The sequence below is a fragment of the Chelonia mydas genome, chromosome 18 (assembly GCF_015237465.2).
Source record: "Chelonia mydas isolate rCheMyd1 chromosome 18, rCheMyd1.pri.v2, whole genome shotgun sequence".
NCBI lineage: Eukaryota > Metazoa > Chordata > Testudines > Cheloniidae > Chelonia > Chelonia mydas.
Window position 1 is genome coordinate 727,810 of NC_051258.2, and position 20,620 is coordinate 748,429.

Below are 20,620 nucleotides of genomic sequence, written 5' to 3' on the forward strand. Positions count from 1 at the left end.
TAACAGGAACAAACTCTGCAGGCAAGGGCCTGTAGATGGTGCATGGGAACAAGAGAGCTGCATTCAGAGGAAGGTCAGACCACACTAGTACCTAACAGTGCCAGCCACTGATGAGGGTGAAGGGTGAGGTGGCAGCCAGAGAAACACCGCTGAAGCAGAACACAACAGAGGCCAATAAAAGGTAACAGGAATAGCCACACATAATGCACCAATGAAACCTAGCACAATAATAGCAAGAAGCACAGCGATGCCATTTTAGGCTGCAATCTCAATAGAGATTACACAAGCTATGCAAGGCCTGGTTAACCCTTGGCCAGAGACTGAGATGCCCAAGTGCTACAGGAAGTGTCACTGGCTGCCATCTTGGCTGACACACCAGGATTGAACCAGGGACCTCCAGAATTAGAAGCCTCAATGTCTACAGTTTGAGCTAAAAGGCCAGGCTCTAGGGACTGTAATAGACTCTGAACCTCTGAGGATCAGGCATGGGTGGGAGGGGGGACATGGCAGACTCTTCTCCTGCAGCTGGTGCTCACCTAGGGCCCCTCACAGTGCTAGGGGATGCTGTACTGCAGGAGGGCTCTCACAAGAGATGTGAAAAGTGAGGCACTGGCTCATTTATTTTCAGTGAACACTTCTACTATTGGATCACTCAGAGGCCTCAGTCAGGATCAAGGCCCCATTGTGCTCCGTGCTGTACAGAGAGACAAATACAATTCCTGTTGTGGAGGGCTTACAATCTTGAGGATCAGATATTAACTCTGGTATCATGGACTAATTACAAATGGGAAGTTACCAGCGCTGGGCTATTTGCTGGAAAAATGTTTCCAATTAATTGAGCCTCTTCCCCATTCGCAGGTAACTTGCAAGCAGACCAATTTTTACAAGTTTTTGTTCAATTGACACTTTACAGGAATATACTGGAGCTCAGCCTGCGTGGACAGAAAAATATTTGCTGCTGATTATCTGTAGGACATGAAGTCACATTAGGTTATTTCTTCTCCCTGTCTGAATGACAAACTAATGGAAGGGATGTGGGGAGAAATCCAAGATGGTGGCACTTAGAGCTTTTGTTCTGTCTCTGTACAGCCCCTAGCACTATGGAATCCTGGGCCATGACTGGGGCTCCTCAGTGATACGATAATACAAGCAAGAAATAATTACAATCTCTGGTGCAAACACATTTGAGGATATTCATGAGACTTAATCTTTCCTTGGTTGTTTGCAAGAAAGTCTAAAGTGCCAATAAGGATTGTGTATACAGTTAACATTACTGATCCAGATTTCCGGCTGGCTTCAGTGGAGCTGTGCCAGTTTACACCAGATGGGGATCTGAACCAGTGTTTTTATTTAAAAAACATTCACACCTTTTTACTTTAGATAAGCTATTACCAGCAGGAGAGTGGTGTGGGAAGAGGTATTGTTTCATGGTCTCTGTGTATATAATAATGTCTTCTGCAGTTTCCACAGTATGCATCCGATGAAGTGAGCTGTAGCTCACGAAACTCATGCTCAAATAAATTGGTTAGTCTCTAAGGTGCCACAAGTACTCCTTTTCTTTTTACCTTTTTATTGTATTTGTCAAGTGCTAGTAACTTTCTGCCAGTTTAAATTCTCCCACTGGAAGTTTCTGTTGGATACAGAATACTTTTCCTCCTGTTCTAAGTAATGCTATGCTAAGTTTGATGACTGCTGCGTTCCACTCCAGAGGTGGGTGCCATTTTGGATGAAGATATTTCTGCATTGTGTGGATGTTAAAAAAATGTGAAGAAAATTTTGCCATGGACTTGGATGAGAGCAGGATTGGATTTTACAGGCTGGAAAATACTTTGGGATGCAAAGAGCTACCTAAAAACAAGATCAAGAGAAGAGCTGACAAGGCATCCCAGGGTATGTCTACACTGGAATAAAAGACCCGCAGCACAGCTGCGGCTGGCCTGGGTCAGCCAACCCCCTCTTCTCGTGGGATCCTGGAGCCCAGGCTCTAACCCGAGCCCGAATGTCTGCACAGCAATTTTACGGCCCTGCAGCCTGAGCTCTGCACGCACAAGTCAGCTGACCCAGGCCAGCCACAGGTTTTTAATTGTAGCATAAATGCACCCACAGAGGCTAAGGAATTCCTTTTCCTTGTACTACTAGCACTTTCCTCGTATTAGTATTCCAGTTCTCTTCCACTATCTCCTTTGATAGGATGGGTCATTTTTAAAAGTAGCAAATAGTTGTCCCCAGGCATTGTAACCTGGCCACATCTGTTCTGAATCAGAGAAAAATTTACTATTATATTCCTTGGAATATTATTATATTGCTTAAAGTACTACGGGGGGGTTGGGAGCATCTGGCTATCTGCAGTTCTTACAGAGTCCAGCTGTGCAGGTCTCTCACACGGCGTGCTCAATTGCTCCTGATTGTCACTAATTAGTGCGGTATTTTCACGGTGCTAGTAGCTATGTCCTCTTTAACTGGAAATTAGTAGTACATGAAAATGCTCTGTAGTCTCTGCCACCATTATGTGCCGACTGAATTGAGTTACTGCATAGGTAAGTGGCCCAGAATGTGTTGTAGAAACCAGGCAAGGTACTAACAAACTTCAACAGGACTTTATTTTTAAAGTGGAAACCTCTTTACTGAGCTGCTGCTGCAACCTTGGTAGCTCTCACTCCCCTCCCTCCCCACTTCCTGTTCCTGTCCTTTCAGACTCCCAACAGCCAGTGCTCCCAGTTCTAATAATTACAAGCAGCATCTAAACACCACATTCCCTCCTCTCTTAAGAAACTCTCCCAACACAACATTCCCTCTTCTCTTAAGAAACTCTCCCAATTAAAATAAACGTTGTTCTAACCACAGGAACAAATATGAAACAAGACACTATATTGTTGGCAGAAATATTATACTGAAAACTCTGTAGATACTACATAACATAGTCTCTAGTCCAGACAGGTGGTCGTCTGGGTCGGACAGGCTGTCTCTCAAGCCCCGGTTCCAGTGCAATGTCTTGTTGTGTTGATACTATGGTGAAGCCATCCAATGCAGACTGGGTGTTGGCATAATCTCCTCTTGGTGCATAGGCCGGTGCAAGATAAAAAGCATTCCATACCCGCCCATCAGAAAGTCGACAGGTGTAAGGTCCCTTCTTCTCTACGATTTTAAGAGGAGCTGTGAATTTATGGTCCCCTTCGTGTAAAATTCCACGTTTTCATATTCTAATGAAGAAACTGCACTCAAACTTTGGTTTCTTAGCACCCCACCGCTTGTCTGTGAAAGCCTTATACTTTGCTTCGTTCTATTCAACTGTTTTTCTCACATCATCCTCGGTTGAAGCATCAGGTCGTGCCTTTAACAATCCAGCAACGTTCAGTTTAGTATTCATCTGTTTCCCATGCAGTAACTCTCCGGGTGATCTTTGCGTTGTGGCATGTCGTGTAGCCCAGTATGCTTGCAAGAAATCAGTAGTGAAGGTTATCCACAATCGCCCTTCCAGTTTAGCCATTTGCAAACTCTCTTTCAAACTTCTGTTAAACCATGTGATTTCCCCATTGGCTTGAGGGAAATATAGGGATGACCTTCTGTGTAAAATGTTCCCCTCTGCTAGAAAAGTTTCAAACTCCAGGGAAGTAATTTGACTACCATTATCTGAAACCAGTTTTTGGGGTTACCTTCCCTGCTAAAAACTGAAGAGAGGAACTTAATTACTGTAGCAAAAGAGATTTGCGATGTAAACGCTACCTCAGGACGTTTACTGAAATAGTCTATTAAAGTGATGGCATAACGGCAGTCAATTGGAGCAGTATGAAAGGGTCCTACAATGTCAATTGCCACTTTTCCCCATGCAGATTCAGGAAGAGGAACAGGCTGTAATGGAGGGGTACATGTCACTGCTGTCTTATCATGCATTTGGCAAGTGACACAGGATTTTATGAGTGCTTCAGTTTGAGAGTCCATCCCTGGCCACCAATACAGATCCCGTAGTTGTTGTTTGGTTCTGACAATTCCTTGATGAGTATCATGTGCAAGGTGTGAGTTTTGACTGTAATTCTTCTGGCACAAGTAGCTGGTATGTACCTCATAGCACACAGCCATCAAGCAAAGAAAGTTCGTCCCAAACTCTAAAATAAGGCAGCAAAACTTGGTCAAGGTTTTTAGGGTGACTGGGCCATCTCTTTGTCAGAAATTCCCGTAGTTTTCGTTGAATTGGACACGCTGCACAAGCGGCTTGAAATTGTTGTTTTGTAACTGCAGTGAGAGAGCTTGTAATAAGCGCAACCACTACACCCTCACCCTCCGGTGGATCATCTGGTGAAGGCAAAGGCAGGCGAGAAAGGCAATCAGCGTCCACACTTTGGTTTCCAGGCTTATATTCCAGTTCATAATTGAAAGACAGTAGTCTTGCAGACCACCTAGCAATACGATATCCTACTCTTCCCAGTCCTTTCGTGGTGAGCAACGTCGTCAAAGGGCTGTGGTCTGTGCGCAACCTGAACGTGCGGCCCCACGGGTAAGTTCTCCATTTTTCCGTAGCCCAGACACAAGCAAATGCTTCTTTTTCGACTGTAGAATATTTCCTCTCAGCATTAATTAGTGTCCTTGAAGCAAATGCAACAGTCCTCTCTGTGTTGTCCTCATGAAGTTGTGTGAGGACAGCCCCAAGTCCATAATCAGAAGTATCAGTAGTTACAATTGTGGGCAATGCAGGACTGAATAGTGCAAGTACTGGACTATCCAATCAAGTATTTCACCGTTTTGAAACTAGCTTGTGCATCCATTATCCACGCTAACGTTGAACCTCTCCGTAGTAATTCTCGTCACGGTTCAATGACAGAAGCATAATTGGGAATGAATTTTGCATACCAGGAGGTAAGACCCAAGAAGGAACGTAAAGTTTGCAAATCTGTTGGAGGAGGAGCATTTAAAATTGCCAGGATATGATCTGGATCAGGTTTTAGTCCAGCCTGTGAAATTGTATGCCCCAAAAAGGAGAGCTCAGTTTGTCTAAATTTGCATTTGGACCTATTGAGCTTGAGACCTGCTTTGCTGAGGCAGTTTAGTACAGACTGCAGGTTATTGTCATGCTCCTCAGAAGTATTTCCAAACATGATAATATCATCCAGATAGCACTGAACTCCATGTTGATTCTTCAGAATCAATGACATCATTGTTTGGAAGGCACCTGGGGCAGATGCAAGACCATATGGAACATGTTTAAAACGAAATAGTCCCTCATGTGTAATAAATGCTGTGAGGTCTCCGCTATCTTCATGCAACATAACCTGGTAGTATGCTGTCATAAATATAAAGGGAAGGGAAAGCACCTTTCTGTATACAGTGCTATAAAATCCTCTTACCTGTAAAGGGTTAAGAAACTCAAGTAAACCTAGCTGGCACCTGACCATAAGAAGACAAGATACTTTCAAATCTGGGGGTGGGCGGGGAGAAGGCTTTGTCTGTCTATCTGTGTGATGCCTCTGCCCGGGACAGATCAAAGAAAGCAAGCAATTCAACTCCTATAGTGTTAGTAAGTAATCCAGCTAGAAATGCGTTAGATTTGCTTTTGTTTTTGAACTTGTGAATTCGCTATACTGGAGGGAATGTGTATTCCTCTTTTTGTGTCTTTTTGTAACGTAAGGTTTTGCCTAGAGGGGATTCTCTACATTTTGAATCTGACTGCCTGTGAATTATCTTCCATTCTAATTTCACAGAGGTGCTTTCTTTTACCTTTTTTCTTTCTAATAAATGTTCTGGTTCTTTTAAGAGCCTGACTGATTTCTCTATGATCCTAAGACCCAGGGGTTTGGGTCTGTGATCACTTTGTAACCAATTGGTTAGGATATTATTCTCAAGCCTCCGCAGGAAAGGGGGTGTAAGGCTTGGGGGAATAAGAACTCCAAGTGGTCCTTTCCCTGATTCTTTGTTAAATCACTTGGTGGCGGCAGCGTACCCCCCAAGGGCAAAAAGTTTGTGCCTTGGGGAAAGTTTTAACCCTAAGCTGGTAGAAATAAGCTTAGGGGTCTTTCATGCGGGTACCCACATCTGTACCCTAGAGTTCAGAGTGGGGAGGGAACCCTGACATATGTGCTCTGCAAATCAAGAGTAGAAAACATCTTTGCTCCACGGAGTTCTGCAAATACTTCTTCTGTGTGAGGAAGAGGATGGCTATCAATCACAATAGCTTTATTTGGCTCCCTTAAGTCCACACAAAGGTGAATACCTCCGACCCTTCTTCTGCGTCACTACTGTAGGTGAAACCCATTCCGAGGAGTAAAATCTCTTCATAACGTTCTTTTGAACAAGTTTTCTAAGTTCCTCTGAAACAGCTTCCCTGACTGAAAATGGTAAGCGCTGTAACTTCTGTCATACAGGCATCACATTATTCCACATTTTAACTTCATGCAGAAACCCATAAGCACAGCCGAGTCTCTCCTCAACCTGGTGTTGGGTCCCAGCTGAAACTGGTGCGTATACCACAAGAGTGCTTTGCTGAGGAAAATCAATTCGTCCATTAACTACCCTGCGATTTAAAGCAGCCAATAAATCTCTGCCAAGGATAGGAGTGCCTTTGTGGACAATGTAGAACTCTGCAGTGACACAGCAATCACCAAAAGTACATTGCAGGCAGCCATGTACTGGAATATGGTTTTTCAAATAGCACACCAAGTGAAGTTTGGGTTCAGTAAGAGGCATATCTTTAAAGTAATGCAAATAGATGGAATCAGGTCGTATAGATACTGCTGAGCCAGTGTCCAACATTACCTAACTAGAGTGTGATTTGCCTGAGGGTATGGCGGAAATGTTTACAGTGCACTTTATTTGTTCTGGAATATGTGCAATAGTGATTTTGTCCACGCTCAGCACAGTAACATCTGGTATTGTAACTGCATGCACCTGCTGATTGAACTGGCTGCTGCGACATACTTTAGCAAAATGCCCAATCTTTTTGCAACGATTGCACTGAGCTACTTTTGCCTGACATCCTGTGTAGCTTGCAAGGTGTTGTGGGGATCCACAGCGAAAGCATGCTTTTACTGTATTTTGAATTTGCTGATCTGGTGGTTTTCCATTAATTTTCCTCTTGTAATCGTTTGTGTGCAGCGATAGTGAACTTTTCTGCAAAAGGAGTCACAGCCTGGACTGTGCCTCCTATATCCATGCTCATTATTTTGGCTTCAGCTGTAGCTGACTCAATCTGAGTAGCAATGGTTACACTAGAAAAAGCAATAAGTTGTGGTTCTAGAAGTAAACTTTCTCTTACATGAAGCATGGTTGTTTTCTCAATGAGCTGGTCTCTAATCATCTCATCTGTCATATTCCCAAAGTCACAAGTTACCATCAGACTCCTCAGGGAAGTAATATACTGCATTATAGTCTCCCCTGTTTTCTGCTCACACTGGCAAAATCTGTAGCGATTAGCTACTACATTCACTTTTGGCACAAAAAAGTTCTTTAATGCAGTGAGTGCAGTCTCATATTTATCATCTGCAAGGGGAAAAGTGTAAAATATGCGCTGCCCTTCTGCTCTAAGGCAGTGGATTAGCAGAACATGCTTTCTTTCTTCAGAAATCTCTATAGCACTGATTGCAAGCAGAAAAGTCTCAAACATATGGATCCAGGCAGTAAAAGTAATTGGAGGCTCACCTGGGCTTTGCAGAAAGGGTGCAGGTGGGTTCAGAGGCAGAAGATCCATCCTCGTCACCAAAATGTTGTAGCAACCAGGCAAGGTACTAACAAACTTCAACAGGACTTTATTTTTGAAGTGGAAACTTCTTTACCAAGCTGCTGCTGCATCCTTGGTAGCTCTCATTCCGCCTCTTCAACTCCCCCCCGCACCCGCTTCCTGTCCTTTCAGACTCCCAACAGCCAGTGCTCCCAGTTCTAATAATTACGAGCAGCATCTAAACACCACAAATAGGCAATCAAAACAGTATGTGCACAACATAACGTTTATGCTGCAGCTAACGTAAACCTTCGGCATAGATCTGAATAAAGCTGTTTCCAGCAGATCTGCCTTCAGCTAGCTCCTAAAGACAGATTTTATGGCTGTTTAGATGCAGGAACCCTGTCACACCCAAGCTTGTAAGGCACAATACAGTTTAAGATGATTTACTGTGTGGAGACTGAGCAATTTTTCCATACCAATTCCTGGAACTGACAGAAATTCCTGCCTACCATCTGCACACATCAGAAGGGAGACAAGTTGTGACTCTCTCTCCACTGAGCCTCAACCTTAACTTAGAGATGCTATTTTACATGCTCAGAGGCAGCGATTCTTAACTTCACACAGAACCAGCATGGTCTTTTTGAGGCTTGATTGCCACAGTGCCTCTGAATTAGTTGGTCCCTGTGAAATGTTGGCTCCAGACCCTTGGTAAGTGGTTCTGATCCAAATTCTGAGGGATCACACTAGCTACCGAGAATGACTGGAGGCATCCTGGGATAGCTTGTGCATGTGGCTGCAGGGAAATTAGAACCTTAACTTATTAATTTTATTCCTCCTGTGTACCATTAATTCAGACAAAGGATGGTTCTGAGTGTTGCTGCACTCACTCTGGGAACACGTGCCTCCTCTGTGCACCAGAATCTGCACACACTTGTGTATACAACATTTTTCTAAGCAGCATGCAACTCCTTGGCAATAGGCCCAGCCCAGTGCGGCTCTCCTAAAGATGGATAGGTCTATTTCTCTAAGTGCCTTCTGAAAAAATGATCTCTTCCCTGATAACATCCTCCATTCTTGACAGGCTAGAACACACACAGGGCAGCCCCAAAGCCAGTCCCTTCCAGCTGTTTAACAGCATGCACCACTCTAACACATCCACTTTGAACGAAGAAGAATCCTGTATCCAGCTGACCCTACCGAGGAAAACTGAGGCTGGCTGTATGAAATGGCTGCAGTTAGAACAGGCTGGGGCACTGAGAGGAAGGATGACCCAATGATTTGGGTGCTAGTTTAGTTCCTGCTCAGCCCTAGATTTTCTGTGTGACTTTCTGTGACATTATCTGATTAAAATATGACCACACAGATCATTGTTGCAACCACTGTTATATATTTGCAACAAATCTTGTACAAAATGTGGCATGTAAAATGTCTATGAAAAGGTTATTGGCTGGTTATGATTACGCTATTGGTTATGAATATTGGCTCTATACCTGGATTTCAAATGTTTGCTCCTGGGGTAATGCCCACAAAGTAGTTAGCCAGCACATCTTTGAGGGACTATTCAAATTAAGTAGCTCATCAAGAAACACTTAACGGACAATGGACCATGTGAGATGCCCATCTACACTGAATGGACTATCCTGCAAAGATGCTTTTTGAGGTATAGGTAATGGCTTCTACAGTGTCCAGACCTTCATGCGTGGATATGTGACTTGCCCATGTGACTCCAAACACTATCTTGTCACCTGTAATTTTCCACTAGTGTGCTGAGGGCTTTGTTTGAAACAATGGGTTCCCTCCACATGGCAGGAGATTTATAAAAGGCAGTGGAAGCCCCTCCATTTTGCCTCTTTTCTGCTCCAGCCTCTGGACTATGAATTTATACTAAGGGGGCATTCTAACCACTGGACTGAGGACCTTCCAATGTTTTGGAAGCAGCCAGAGACTTGACTTAAGCCAGCAGTTTATCCAATCACTGCTACAAGCCTGAACCAAGAACTTTGCAGTTATTGTATGTATTTGATTCCTTTAACCAGTTTTAACTCTCACCTTTCTTTCTTTCTATGAATAAACCTTTAGATTTTAGATACTAAAGGATTGGCATCAGCGTGATTTTGGGGTAAGATCTAAGTTATATATTAACCTGTGTGTGTGGCTGGCCCTTTGGGATCAGGAGAACCTTTTATTTGATGAGACAGGTTGTAAAGAACCACTCCCTTTAAATCCAGTGGTGGTGATATAAGAACTGGAATAATGAAAATGCTTTTGTGATTTCTTGTTAGCCCATGTGGTGAAACAGAAGTTTACTTTTGTTGCTGACTTGGTATATTTTATGGAAGAAATAACCACCAATCTTGGAGTTTATCTGCCCTATTTCTCAGCAATTTGTCCTGAATTTGGCATCCTCAGTTGTGACCCCCTGAGGCATGGTTACACCTTAGCTCTCTGTATTGCCCTACCTCACAGGGGTGTGTGAGGTGTGACAAAGTTCCGAGCCTGTATTGGTGGGTTCTGTACTTCCGGGTGGATTCAGTGACCTCAGAAATTCACTAAGGCCCCAATGTGACCTTTCTTCCACAGTGTAGTGGCAAGAGTCACAGCCTATCGACAGGTTTCAGAGTAGCAGCTGTGTTAGTCTGTATCCCCAAAAAGAAAAGGAGGACTTGTGGCACCTTAGAGACTAACAAATTTATTTGAGCATAAGCTTTCGTGAGCTACAGCTCACTTCATCAGATGCATACTGTGGAAAATACACTGGGGAGATTTATATATGCAAAGAACATGAAACAATGGGTTTTACCATACACACTGTAACAAGAGTGATCAGGTAAGGTGAGCTATTACCAGCAGGAGAGCGGGGGGGAAAAAAGCCTTTTGTAGTGATAATCAAGGTGGGCCATTTCCAGCAGTTGACAAGAACGTCTTTCCACTGAATACATCCGATGAAGTAGGCTGTAGCTCACGAAAGCTTATGCTCCAATAAATTGGTTAGTCTCTAAGGTGCCACAAATCCTCCTTTTCTTTTTACAGCCAATTGAGTTACTTTCATCACAGGCCAGTATGGGAGTTGGGAAGGGGAAATACCCCACAGTCTTTGTTGCTCCGTAGAGCTCAGAAGGCACAGTTTGGACCTCCTGACTGGACCGAGTCCTGCTTCCCTTCTCCAGGGGATCTCTGTAGAGCATGGGGCGGGGCTGGGGAAGAACCCAGGTCCACCCTCTATTCCAGGTTCCAGCCCAGGGACCTTAATGGTAGCAACTGTTGGTGGATTTCCCTTCACCACTGCAGCTGCTTTGATTCCCTAGGCCACTTCCCCTGTGGTCCCCTTTTCCTAGCTTCACCCTCACCTCCAGCTCCTTTCACCTAGACTCCCCTAAGGGAACTGGAAAAGAGAGCTTTTAAGCGATATGAGCGAGACCTTGATTGGTTCCAGCTGTCTCCATTACCTAACAGCCTTAACTGACACTTTGCCAATTAATTGGGGTCAGGTGCTGGCATTAGCCTAACGACCTTAACTGGTTAATTGGCATCAAGTGTCTTGATTGGCCTGGAATAGCCTTTGTTCAGCTATCCTGGGAACAGGGACCTGCTCATTCTGAGGCTGATATAGCTGCCTTCTACTACTCTCTTATCCTTCTGGTCTGAGTCTCTCACAGAGGATAAACACATTCAAGACTGGGTGGTGCTCTAATGCTACAGTGGTGGGAGTCATAAGTCCCTTTGATAGACAGGGCTGACACCTGCAAGAAGGACCATGGTCAGAATTGGTCCTCCAGCATCACAGCACCCTTGTACCTGCTGCAGCATCAGTTCAGGACTGACGCAGAGCCCTGCACACTGAATCACCACAGCACTTCCTGCAGCACCCGGACTCTGCTGGACTCAGAAATGCTCCACTAGCTCCTGGCATCAGCCAGGGTTCTGTAAGTGTCACACTCGCAGCTCAACTCAGACCTGTATTGTCTGTTCGCTACTCCTTTGGCTGAAGGAGATTCAGGGCTTGGAGCGAAGAGGGGTAGTGTATCGAGTGGTGGAGTTCAGCAAGATCCCATCGGGCCCAGCCTGGGAAACAGGGCAGACGTAAGAGGGGTTTGTTTGACAGTTTCAGACCTTGGTGTGCAGTTGCTGACTCTGTTTATTTCAAGGGATCAGGAAGGTCAGCGAGGACAGCATCACAGGGCAAGCTAAAAGGGAGACCGTACTGGGTTCACTCAGGCAAACACAGGACTTTTTCCTTCTTTGGAAAGTTCCTTTAGACCTGTAACAGGTCATTAGCATTAATGCCTTGTTTTCACAACTTTTCAGGCCAGAAGGGACTGATATGATCGCCTAGTCTAACCTCCTGCAGAGCCCAGGCTGTAGAATGTCACCGAGTGATTCTGTGTTGTACTGTGATCTGTGGTTGGGCTAGAGTATCTCTATAGGAACAACATCCAGCCATGAGTCAAAGTCTCCCAGTGCCAGAGGATTTACCGCATCCCTTGGCAAGTTATGTTGATGGTTAATTACCTTCACTGTTAAAAATTTATATCTGATTTCAGTGTGAACTTTGCTGGCTTCTAGTTTTAGTCACTGGATATTAGTATGCCTTTCTCTGTGCAGTTAGAGAGCCCTCCAGCATCAGAAACCTCCTTCCTGCCTTGGTGCCTGTAGACAGTGATCAGGCAGGATGAAACTATATTTACTGTGGGGCTAATCTCGTCCTTCCATTGGCCAGGGACCCAGCAGATGGTGTGGAGTTAACTGAGGGTAGGTGGGACAGCTCAGGAGGGCGAGCAGGCACGAAGCATACACTCTGCTGCTCATCTCACCAGGGACTAGGCTCTGCTCTGCCCCTCACTGCACATCAGTTGGGCTGCACCAGGCACCTGTCAGGTCAAAGCTTTAGCCCTAGGGGGTGTGTATTGTGCACAGAGCGGGCAGACCGATAAGAGTTTCTAGGAGTTCTCACATCACCACTCCTCTGGCTTGCCTGCCTCACAGCCTCTCCCTGGGGGGCCTGGCGGGGCAGCCCTATTTGTAACCCCACAGACATTGGTGGAGTCACACCCAGGCTAGAGTTAGCCCCCAAGTGTTTGTGTTGAAGTCACTGTGTCTAAGGCTCCCGACTGCTGACAGACACAGCCCTGGGACAATGGGGCTGGGCTGGAGGTGATTGCTTAGGATGGAGAATTCAAGAGAATATCTGTCAGGGCAAATCCCAAAAGCAAAAACTGCCTGTTGAAAGGTTTCAGAGTAGCAGCCGTGTTAGTCTGTATTCGCAAACTTCAAAAACAGACTCCAAAGAGAGACTGCTGAATTGGAATTAATTTGCAAACTGGATACAATTAGCTTAGGCTTGAATAGAGACTGGGAGTGGATGGGTCATTACACAAAGTAAAACTATTTCCCCATGTTTCCCCCCCCAGCCCACTGTTCCTCAGACGTTCTCGTCAACTGTTGGAAATGGCCCACCTTGATTATCACTACAAAAGGTCCCCTGCCCCACTCTCCTGCTGGTAATAGCTCACCTTTCCTGATCACTGGTTACAGTGTGTATGGTAACACCCATTGTTTCATGTTCTCTATGTATATAAATCTCCCCACTGTATTTTCCACTGAATGCATCCGATGAAGTGAGCTCTAGCTCACGAAAGCTTATGCTCCAATAAATTTGTTAGTCTCTAAGGTGCCACAAGTACTCCTTTTCTTTTTGCCTGTTGAAAGTGTTCCTGGTTCAGACTTTTCCTGGGCTCAGATTCAGTAAGTCCCCGCATGTCTCTAGCTGGGCTGTCTCAGGTACAGAGCTCTAACCCACCTGACCAGGTCTCGGCAGAGCAGAAGACCAGGCTCCGCCTGCAGCCAAGTGTAAACAGACAGACACTTTCCCTAGCTGTGCTGCAGCCCTGGGAGAGCAGGTCAGGTGCATGCACAGTCAGGAAGCAGCCTAGATAGAGAAGCACCTACTCCTGAGGGTGGGGTGAATGGGGCTTCCACGGTCACAAGGTAGAGGGGAACAGAGGAGGGCACAGCAGGCCCATTCTGACCTCCTACATCGCTGGAGGAGAGAGTTCCTTTCTATCAGCAAGGCACAAATTCCCTACACATCCCCCTTGCTCACGGTATGGTGGCAGGACAATCACTGGGGGAGAGAGAGGGCTGTGTTTGGAATGACCTTACAGTCACACTGCTTGCAAAGTGGAGTATCACGGACTGGATAGCCTACCTGGATTCCATTAGGATAAACTTCCCCTTCCCCGATTGAGTCTACCAGATCTTCCTCATCCAGCGTCGCCCGCTTGTAGGTGGACATCTGAAACGTCAAATGGAGAACAGATTCTCTTAGCATCTCCATGGCAAGGAACATTTAAAGGCATCAGCCAGACAGACACTGCTTTGTGAACAGGGCAACTCAGACATCAGCTCAGCCCTTGCAGGCTGGATCTTCATCTCCTGTGATCTTTGCTCAGACTAAGAAGCTGGGTGATTCCAGAGCCATCTGTCCAAGTGTTACCAGGTAAGTCTCTGAACAAGGTTAATCAGGGCAACCTCCCCTTTCTCCCTGGATCAGCTCCACAGATCCTTCCCAGAGAGTCGAAGTGGAATGGCACCTGAGGCAGCAAGAGAGGCTTTGGCTGGGACATCTGCCCAGCCAGGTTGTAAGTCCTCCTTTGTGCTGAATCCAAGTGACTGAGGTATAAAGTTATTGAACAATTATAATCTGAAGAAATGCAAAAAAGGCACGAGAAAGTCAGCCCACCCACAGGCCAAACCACCCGCCCCCATATCTCCTCTGAAGCCTTCCTCTGAGCCTTAAGTAAACTTTCTCTTTCAATGGGAAGAAAGACTCCTGTGCAGAGAGGGGCTGCCGAGCTCAGCCTGGGAACATCAGACATGCACGTTTCAAAACACAGAATCAGGGAGCAAGTCAGAGAACAGGAAGTAAAATAAAGTCTGCCTGCGTTTGTAAAGCTGCATTCCACAGCAGGAGCCAACGTATTGTTCAAAACTTTCAGAGGCCAGCCTCCTTTCCTCATTGTTGGCTCCACCGGGCCCCAACTCCATCTCTAACCTGCCTTATCCCTCCTGCTTATCTAACACACCAGGGCTACTCTCCAGTGAGGAGAACAAGGGACAGGCAGAGGGGATGGTCAGAGAAGCAGATGGTTCTTGCAGCCATCATCATTCATCCAAATGATATACCAAGAAATAATCACAGGTTTCAGAGTAACAGCCGTGTTAGTCTGTATTCGCAAAAAGACTTGTGGCACCTTAGAGACTAACCAATTTATTTGAGCATGAGCTTTCGTGAGCTACAGCTCACTTCATCGGATGCATACTGTGGAAATTGCAGAAGACATTATATACACAGACACCATGAAACAATACCTCCTCCCACCCCACTCTCCTGCTGGTAATAGCTTATCTAAAGTGATCATCAAGTTGGGCCATTTCCAGCACAAATCCAGGTTTTCTCACCCTCCGCCCCCCCACAGACAAACTCACTCTCTTGTTGGTAATAGCCCATCCAAAGTGACCACTGTCTTCACAATGTGTATGATAATCAAGGTGGGCCATTTCCTGCAGAAATCCAGGTTCTTTCACCCCCTCACCCCCCTCCAAAAACCACACACACAAACTCACTCTCCTGCTGGTAATAGCCTATCCAAAGTGACCACTCTCCTTACAACCTGCATGAAAATCAAAGTGGGCCATTTCCAGCACAAATCCAGGTTTTTCTCACTCCCCCACCCCCATACACACACACACTCACTCTCCTGCTGGTAATAGCTCATCCGAAGTGACCACTCTCCCTACAATGAGCATGATAATCAAGGTGGGCCATTTCCAGCACAAATCCAGGTTTTCTCACCCCCCCCCCCACCACACACACACAAACTCACTCTCCAGCAGGTTTTCTCACCCTCCAGCAGGAGAGTGAGTTTGTGTGTGTGTGTGTGTGTGTATGGGGGTGGGGGAGTGAGAAAACCTGGATTTGTGCTGGAAATGGCCCACTTTTGATTTTCATGCAGGTTGTAAGGAGAGTGGTCACTTTGGATAGGCTATTACCAGCAGGAGAGTGAGTTTGTGTGTGTGGTTTTTGGAGGGGGGTGAGGGGGTGAGAGAACCTGGATTTCTGCAGGAAATGGCCCACCTTGATTATCATACACATTGTGAAGACAGTGGTCACTTTGGATGGGCTATTACCAACAAGAGAGTGAGTTTGTCTGTGGGGGGGCGGAGGGTGAGAAAACCTGGATTTGTGCTGGAAATGGCCCAACTTGATGATCACTTTAGATAAGCTATTACCAGCAGGAGAGTGGGGTGGGAGGAGGTATTGTTTCATGGTGTCTGTGTATATAATGTCTTCTGCAATTTCCACAGTATGCATCCGATGAAGTGAGCTGTAGCTCACGAAAGCTCATGCTCAAATAAATTGGTTAGTCTCTAAGGTGCCACAAGTCCTCCTTTTCTTTTTTCAAGAAATAATCATTTCATTCACATGCTGTACCTTTCCATGTAGTCAAACGTGCTGAGTGTGCCATGCCAGCCTGGAGCTTGCACCTGTGCCTAGGGTGACCAGATGTCCTAGCTGGCTCGATTATCCCAGCTTTGAGGGACCACCCCCAGAGGGTCTGAAACTGGGGCAGTGCACTGGATTCCACTGAAACAGCCAGGAGGGAATCCTTCCACTTCTGCCCAACTTCTCCAGCTCCACCACTACTGCCTACCTTCCCGGCAAGGTTTGCAACTGTTGTCTACCAAATCTAGCTGCTACCCAAGCAGCATCCAGTCCACTAGCCAAGCCACCCCTGCCTTTGCCCCAAGCCTTCCTAAATACAGTAAGGTGTGCCCTGTCTTCAGCTTTAGAGGTCAAATCCTGGTGCCCTAATCTAGGCTCCCTCATTTAAATTCTTGCCCCATATAGTCCCCATCCATACATCTATTTAGAGGCCTCCAAACTGTTGCAGTCTCTGAATGGCTCTAAGTTGGCCCTGCCAGAATTAGCAATGTGTCCAGCCCCAAACCCTGGATCTGAGCATATTCAGTATCTAGGCTTTATAGTTCAGGTTTATCTCTAGCCTGACCCCCCCTTTTGAGGGGACTGGAAATGCATCCTGACTGAGGTCACAGCAAGCAAGGGGCAGGCAAGCCAGCAACTTATTACTGGATGCTTATTGTGGGAAATCAGGGTATGAACCACAGGGTATGTGGAATGACTAGGACGGGATCTCTTGTAAGGACACCACAACCTCAGCTCGGGTTTAGAGCCTGCACAGGAATTTGTGGAAACTGAGTCCCTGTGCACAAGGGCAGAGCACAGTGGTTTCACTCCGACAAGACACCATGCAAAACTCTGGAGTCCTGAGTGAGGTCTTTGGGTTTGTTCAGGCTCCAGGCATGACTGAGAGGCCTGAGTGCATGAACCATGGGAGACAAAGGGTGCCTTATGCCTTCTTTGCATTCCTCCTACGTGGGCCTATCTACAGGTCAGCACAGCCTCCAGCATATGTTAGAGCAGCCCTGAGGCTGCTCCAATTTAGCTCTGCTTCCCCAAGAACCAGACAATATCTGTAGCACTGTGTGTTCTGTCCATGCCTCCTTCTCACCCTTGGCCTCCCCAAAGGTGCCCCTTATGCTAGAGCCTGGAACAAGGGCAGATCTATGGCAGTGGGAGAGTCCCCTTGGAAGATGTTTCCAGCTCCTTTACTCCACCAGAGCCATGAAAAGAGGCCTTAGCAGGATCAGGAATCTGCCTCAGAGGGTGCAAAGAAAAAACCCAGCTCCCTCCAGAAGGCCCCAAGGCTGAAACCCCCACTGGCCTGCCCCCACTACCCCAGGTTGTATTTCCACACAAGTCTAATTGAAAGTCTGATTCCCTCTACAGTGTTCTCACCTCTTCCCCCCACGCAGATACTCAGGGTGAAGTTGCTCAGGCCCCAGAGCACGGATGGTGAAGGGGAGATTGTGCTCCACAGCAGCACAGAAGGCCTGAGTCTCCACTGCCCATAGGTAAGTATCCCATCTGCTTGGGCCAAAGGAGGGTGAAATGCTACCTTCCAATTTGTTATGGTTTCACCTGCCGTTTGGCCAGCTGCCTCAGGAGCTGTAAGGCACAGGTCAGTCGAACTCACTGACCCCTCCCGGCCCTCGACCCATGGCCCTGGCAACACAGGCTGCGTTGGCACTAGACTGCCAAGTAGGGTTGCCAACAGTCTAATGGCACAAACCCAAATATCCTTGTCCCACCCCCTGCCCCGCCCCTTCCCTGACACCCCTCCCCGTTCACTCCAACCCCCCTCCCTCCATCATTCACTCCCCTGCACCCTCACTCACTTTCACCAGGCTCAGGCAGGAGGCTGGGGTGCAGGCTCTGGGAGGAAGTTTGGGTGCAGGAGGGGATGAGGGAGTTTGGGTGCAGGCTCTGGGCTGGGGGTTGGGAGCGGGTGAGGGGTGCAGGCCCTGGCTGGGTGGCACTTGCTTTTGGGATTCACCCAAGGTAACCAGCACATCTCTCTGGCAGCAGCTCCTAGGCAGGGGGCCAAGGGGTCTTCGCACGCCGCTGCCCCTGCCTGCAGGCAATGCCCCTGCAATGGGAGCTATGGAATCGGTGCTCAGGGCGAAGCAGCACACAGAGACCCCCTGCCCCCCAGGGGCTGCAGAGACGTGCCAGCAGCTTCTGGGAGCGGCACGGAGCCAAGGCAAGTAGGGAGCCTGCCTTAGCCCCCTGTGCTGCTGGACTGTTAACGCTAAAATCTCCCGGTTTGGCTGCAATAGCCTCTGGGAGATAGAGCATGATTCCAGGAGACTCCTGGTGAAACCGGGAGAGCTGGCAACCCTACTGCCAAACCAGCGCACTGTTCCACTCGCCTTGTGCTGCAGCAATGCCACAAATACCCAAACTCCAAGACTCTCCTCAGGCTGTAAAGCCCTATTACCACTGAGTAGCCCTCTTGGCTGGGGAACTGAAATACATTTCCCCAGTGCAGGAAGGAATCACAGCCAATTGCACAAACAGTGCTACTGAGATACAGCTCTAGCAGCTAAGGGGTTAACCAAGAAATCTAGTCTGACAACAATCTACTGGTCATGTTTTGAAACACTTCTTCCTCCCTTTCCACATGTCCCACAACCACTCCCCTTCTATATTAAACAGAACATTCAAACACAAGCCCTGCCACAGCTGACCTTGCTCATTCTTTCTAACAAGCAGCTGCTGCCACTTAGCCTCTTGAAATATCCTGCAGGATACTGCACCTGGGTTTTAATTCCTCAGTCAGGGACTGGTGCTCTCCCTACAGCATTCCGCATTCAAAACACTGATAAACAGAGGCCCCAGCAAGGTCACATACATTTATGAATTGGCTAATACCAATCTAAAGTAATATACTCCTACATTTCAACTGTGTCAGTTACAACTGTGAAGTTAATTGAATCCACCCATCTGAAACCCTGTGAATACTACTAGAATCAGGGTATAGGAGGGAAATGTTTAGAGATCAAAGGAAAACACAGCTGGAAATGAAGCTGGGGATATTCCAGGTTTCTGATTTACGATACAAGAATGTTTCAGGGCAAGCAGGCCAAACCCACCAAACAGCATGATGGAATCATCTAGACTGTGGGCGCTTCTTGCTGCCACAGATCCCAAGTCTGCAAGCTGGCCTGTGAGGGCTGACTCTTATGGAGCTCCAGTGAAGTCAAGAGGGGTCAGCCCTCGGCAGAGCTTGCAGGACTGGAGCTATAGAGGGGAAATCCTCAACTAGCTGCTTTGAATTGCAGAGTTGAATCAGAAGGCATCAGTTACACGCTCCTGACTCTTGAATACATCTTTGCTCCCTGTTTCAGCATTCAAATACTGTCTCCGAAATGGAGTGAGCCAATCACTTAGAACAAACAGTGTGTGATGGAGTGTGCCGGCCTTCTCTGCTTCCTCTTGGAGGCATTGCTGCCCTGACACACCCACCCGAAAGAGGAGTGGGCAGTGAGGTTAGACCTCCGAGCATCATCATCTAGACAAGCCACGCAGGGTAGAAAGGCTACAGCAGCACAGCTGCAGGAGGGGCTCCGGGCTGCGGCTGAGGGGTTTGGCGTGCAGGAGGGGGCTCTGGGCTGGAGCAGGGGGTTGGTCTGCAGGGTGGTGTGAGGGCTCTGACTGCGGGTGCAGGCTCTGGGTGGGGTTGGGGATGAGGGGTTTGGGGTGCAGGAAGGTTCTCTGGGCTGGGATTGAGGGGTTTGGCGTGCAGGAGGGGGCTCTGGGCTGGAGCAGGGGGTTGGTCTGCGGGGTGGTGTGAGGGCTCTGATTGTGGGTGCAGGCTCTGGGTGGGGTTGGGGATGAGGGGCTTGGGGTGCAGGAAGGTTCTCTGGCTGGGATTGAGGGGTTTGGAGAGCAGGAGGGGGATCAGGGCTGGGGCAGGGGGTTGGAGTGTGGGAGGGTGAGGGCTCCAGATAGAGGTGCAGGTTCTGGTGTGGGGCTGGGGATGAAGGGCTTGGGGTGTAGGAGGGTACTCCGGGCTGAGATCAAGGGGTTCAGAGGGTGGGAGGGGGATCAGGGCTGGGGCAAGGGATTGGGATATGGGGATGGTCTGGCTGGGGGTGTGGGCTCTGGGGTGGGGATTTGGGGTGCAGGAGGGGGCTCTGGGCTGGGACCAAGGGGTTTGGGGGGTTGGAGGGGGCTCCGGGCTGGGACTGAGGGGTCTGGAGGGTGGGAGGAGGATATGGGCTGGGGCACAGGGTTGGGGTGCAAGGGGGTGAGGGCTCCAGCTGGGGGTGCAGGCTCTGGGGTAGGGCTGGGGATGAGGGGTTTGGGGTACAGGAGGACATTCCAGGCTGAGGAGCTGGTGCTTGGGGCAGGGGCAGCGCACGGAGTTCCTGGCTGCCCCTATGCATAGGAGCCGGAGTGGGGATATGCCACTGCTTCTGGGAGCCGCGCAGAGCCACGGCAGGTAGGGAGCCTGCCTTAGCCTCGCTGCGCCGCTAACCGGACTTTAT

At 47.8% G+C, this 20,620-nt stretch overlaps 1 protein-coding gene across 5 annotated transcripts in view; it reads right to left on the bottom strand.

The window, feature by feature from the left end:
• The window catches only part of ECE1 (endothelin converting enzyme 1), a 110,823-nt gene that overhangs the window by 48,008 nt on the left and 42,195 nt on the right, over positions 1 to 20,620 (bottom strand). For 3 of the 5 annotated variants that reach the window (XM_037881002.2, XM_037881001.1, XM_027828294.3), the window contains exon 2: positions 13,854 to 13,940. In XM_037881002.2, coding sequence (XP_037736930.1) covers positions 13,854 to 13,940 — 87 coding nt within the window. Of the gene's footprint in view, positions 1 to 13,853; positions 13,998 to 20,620 lie in introns of those variants that run through there. The other 2 variants (XR_005222717.1, XM_007065974.3) reach the window with 1 other exon arrangement.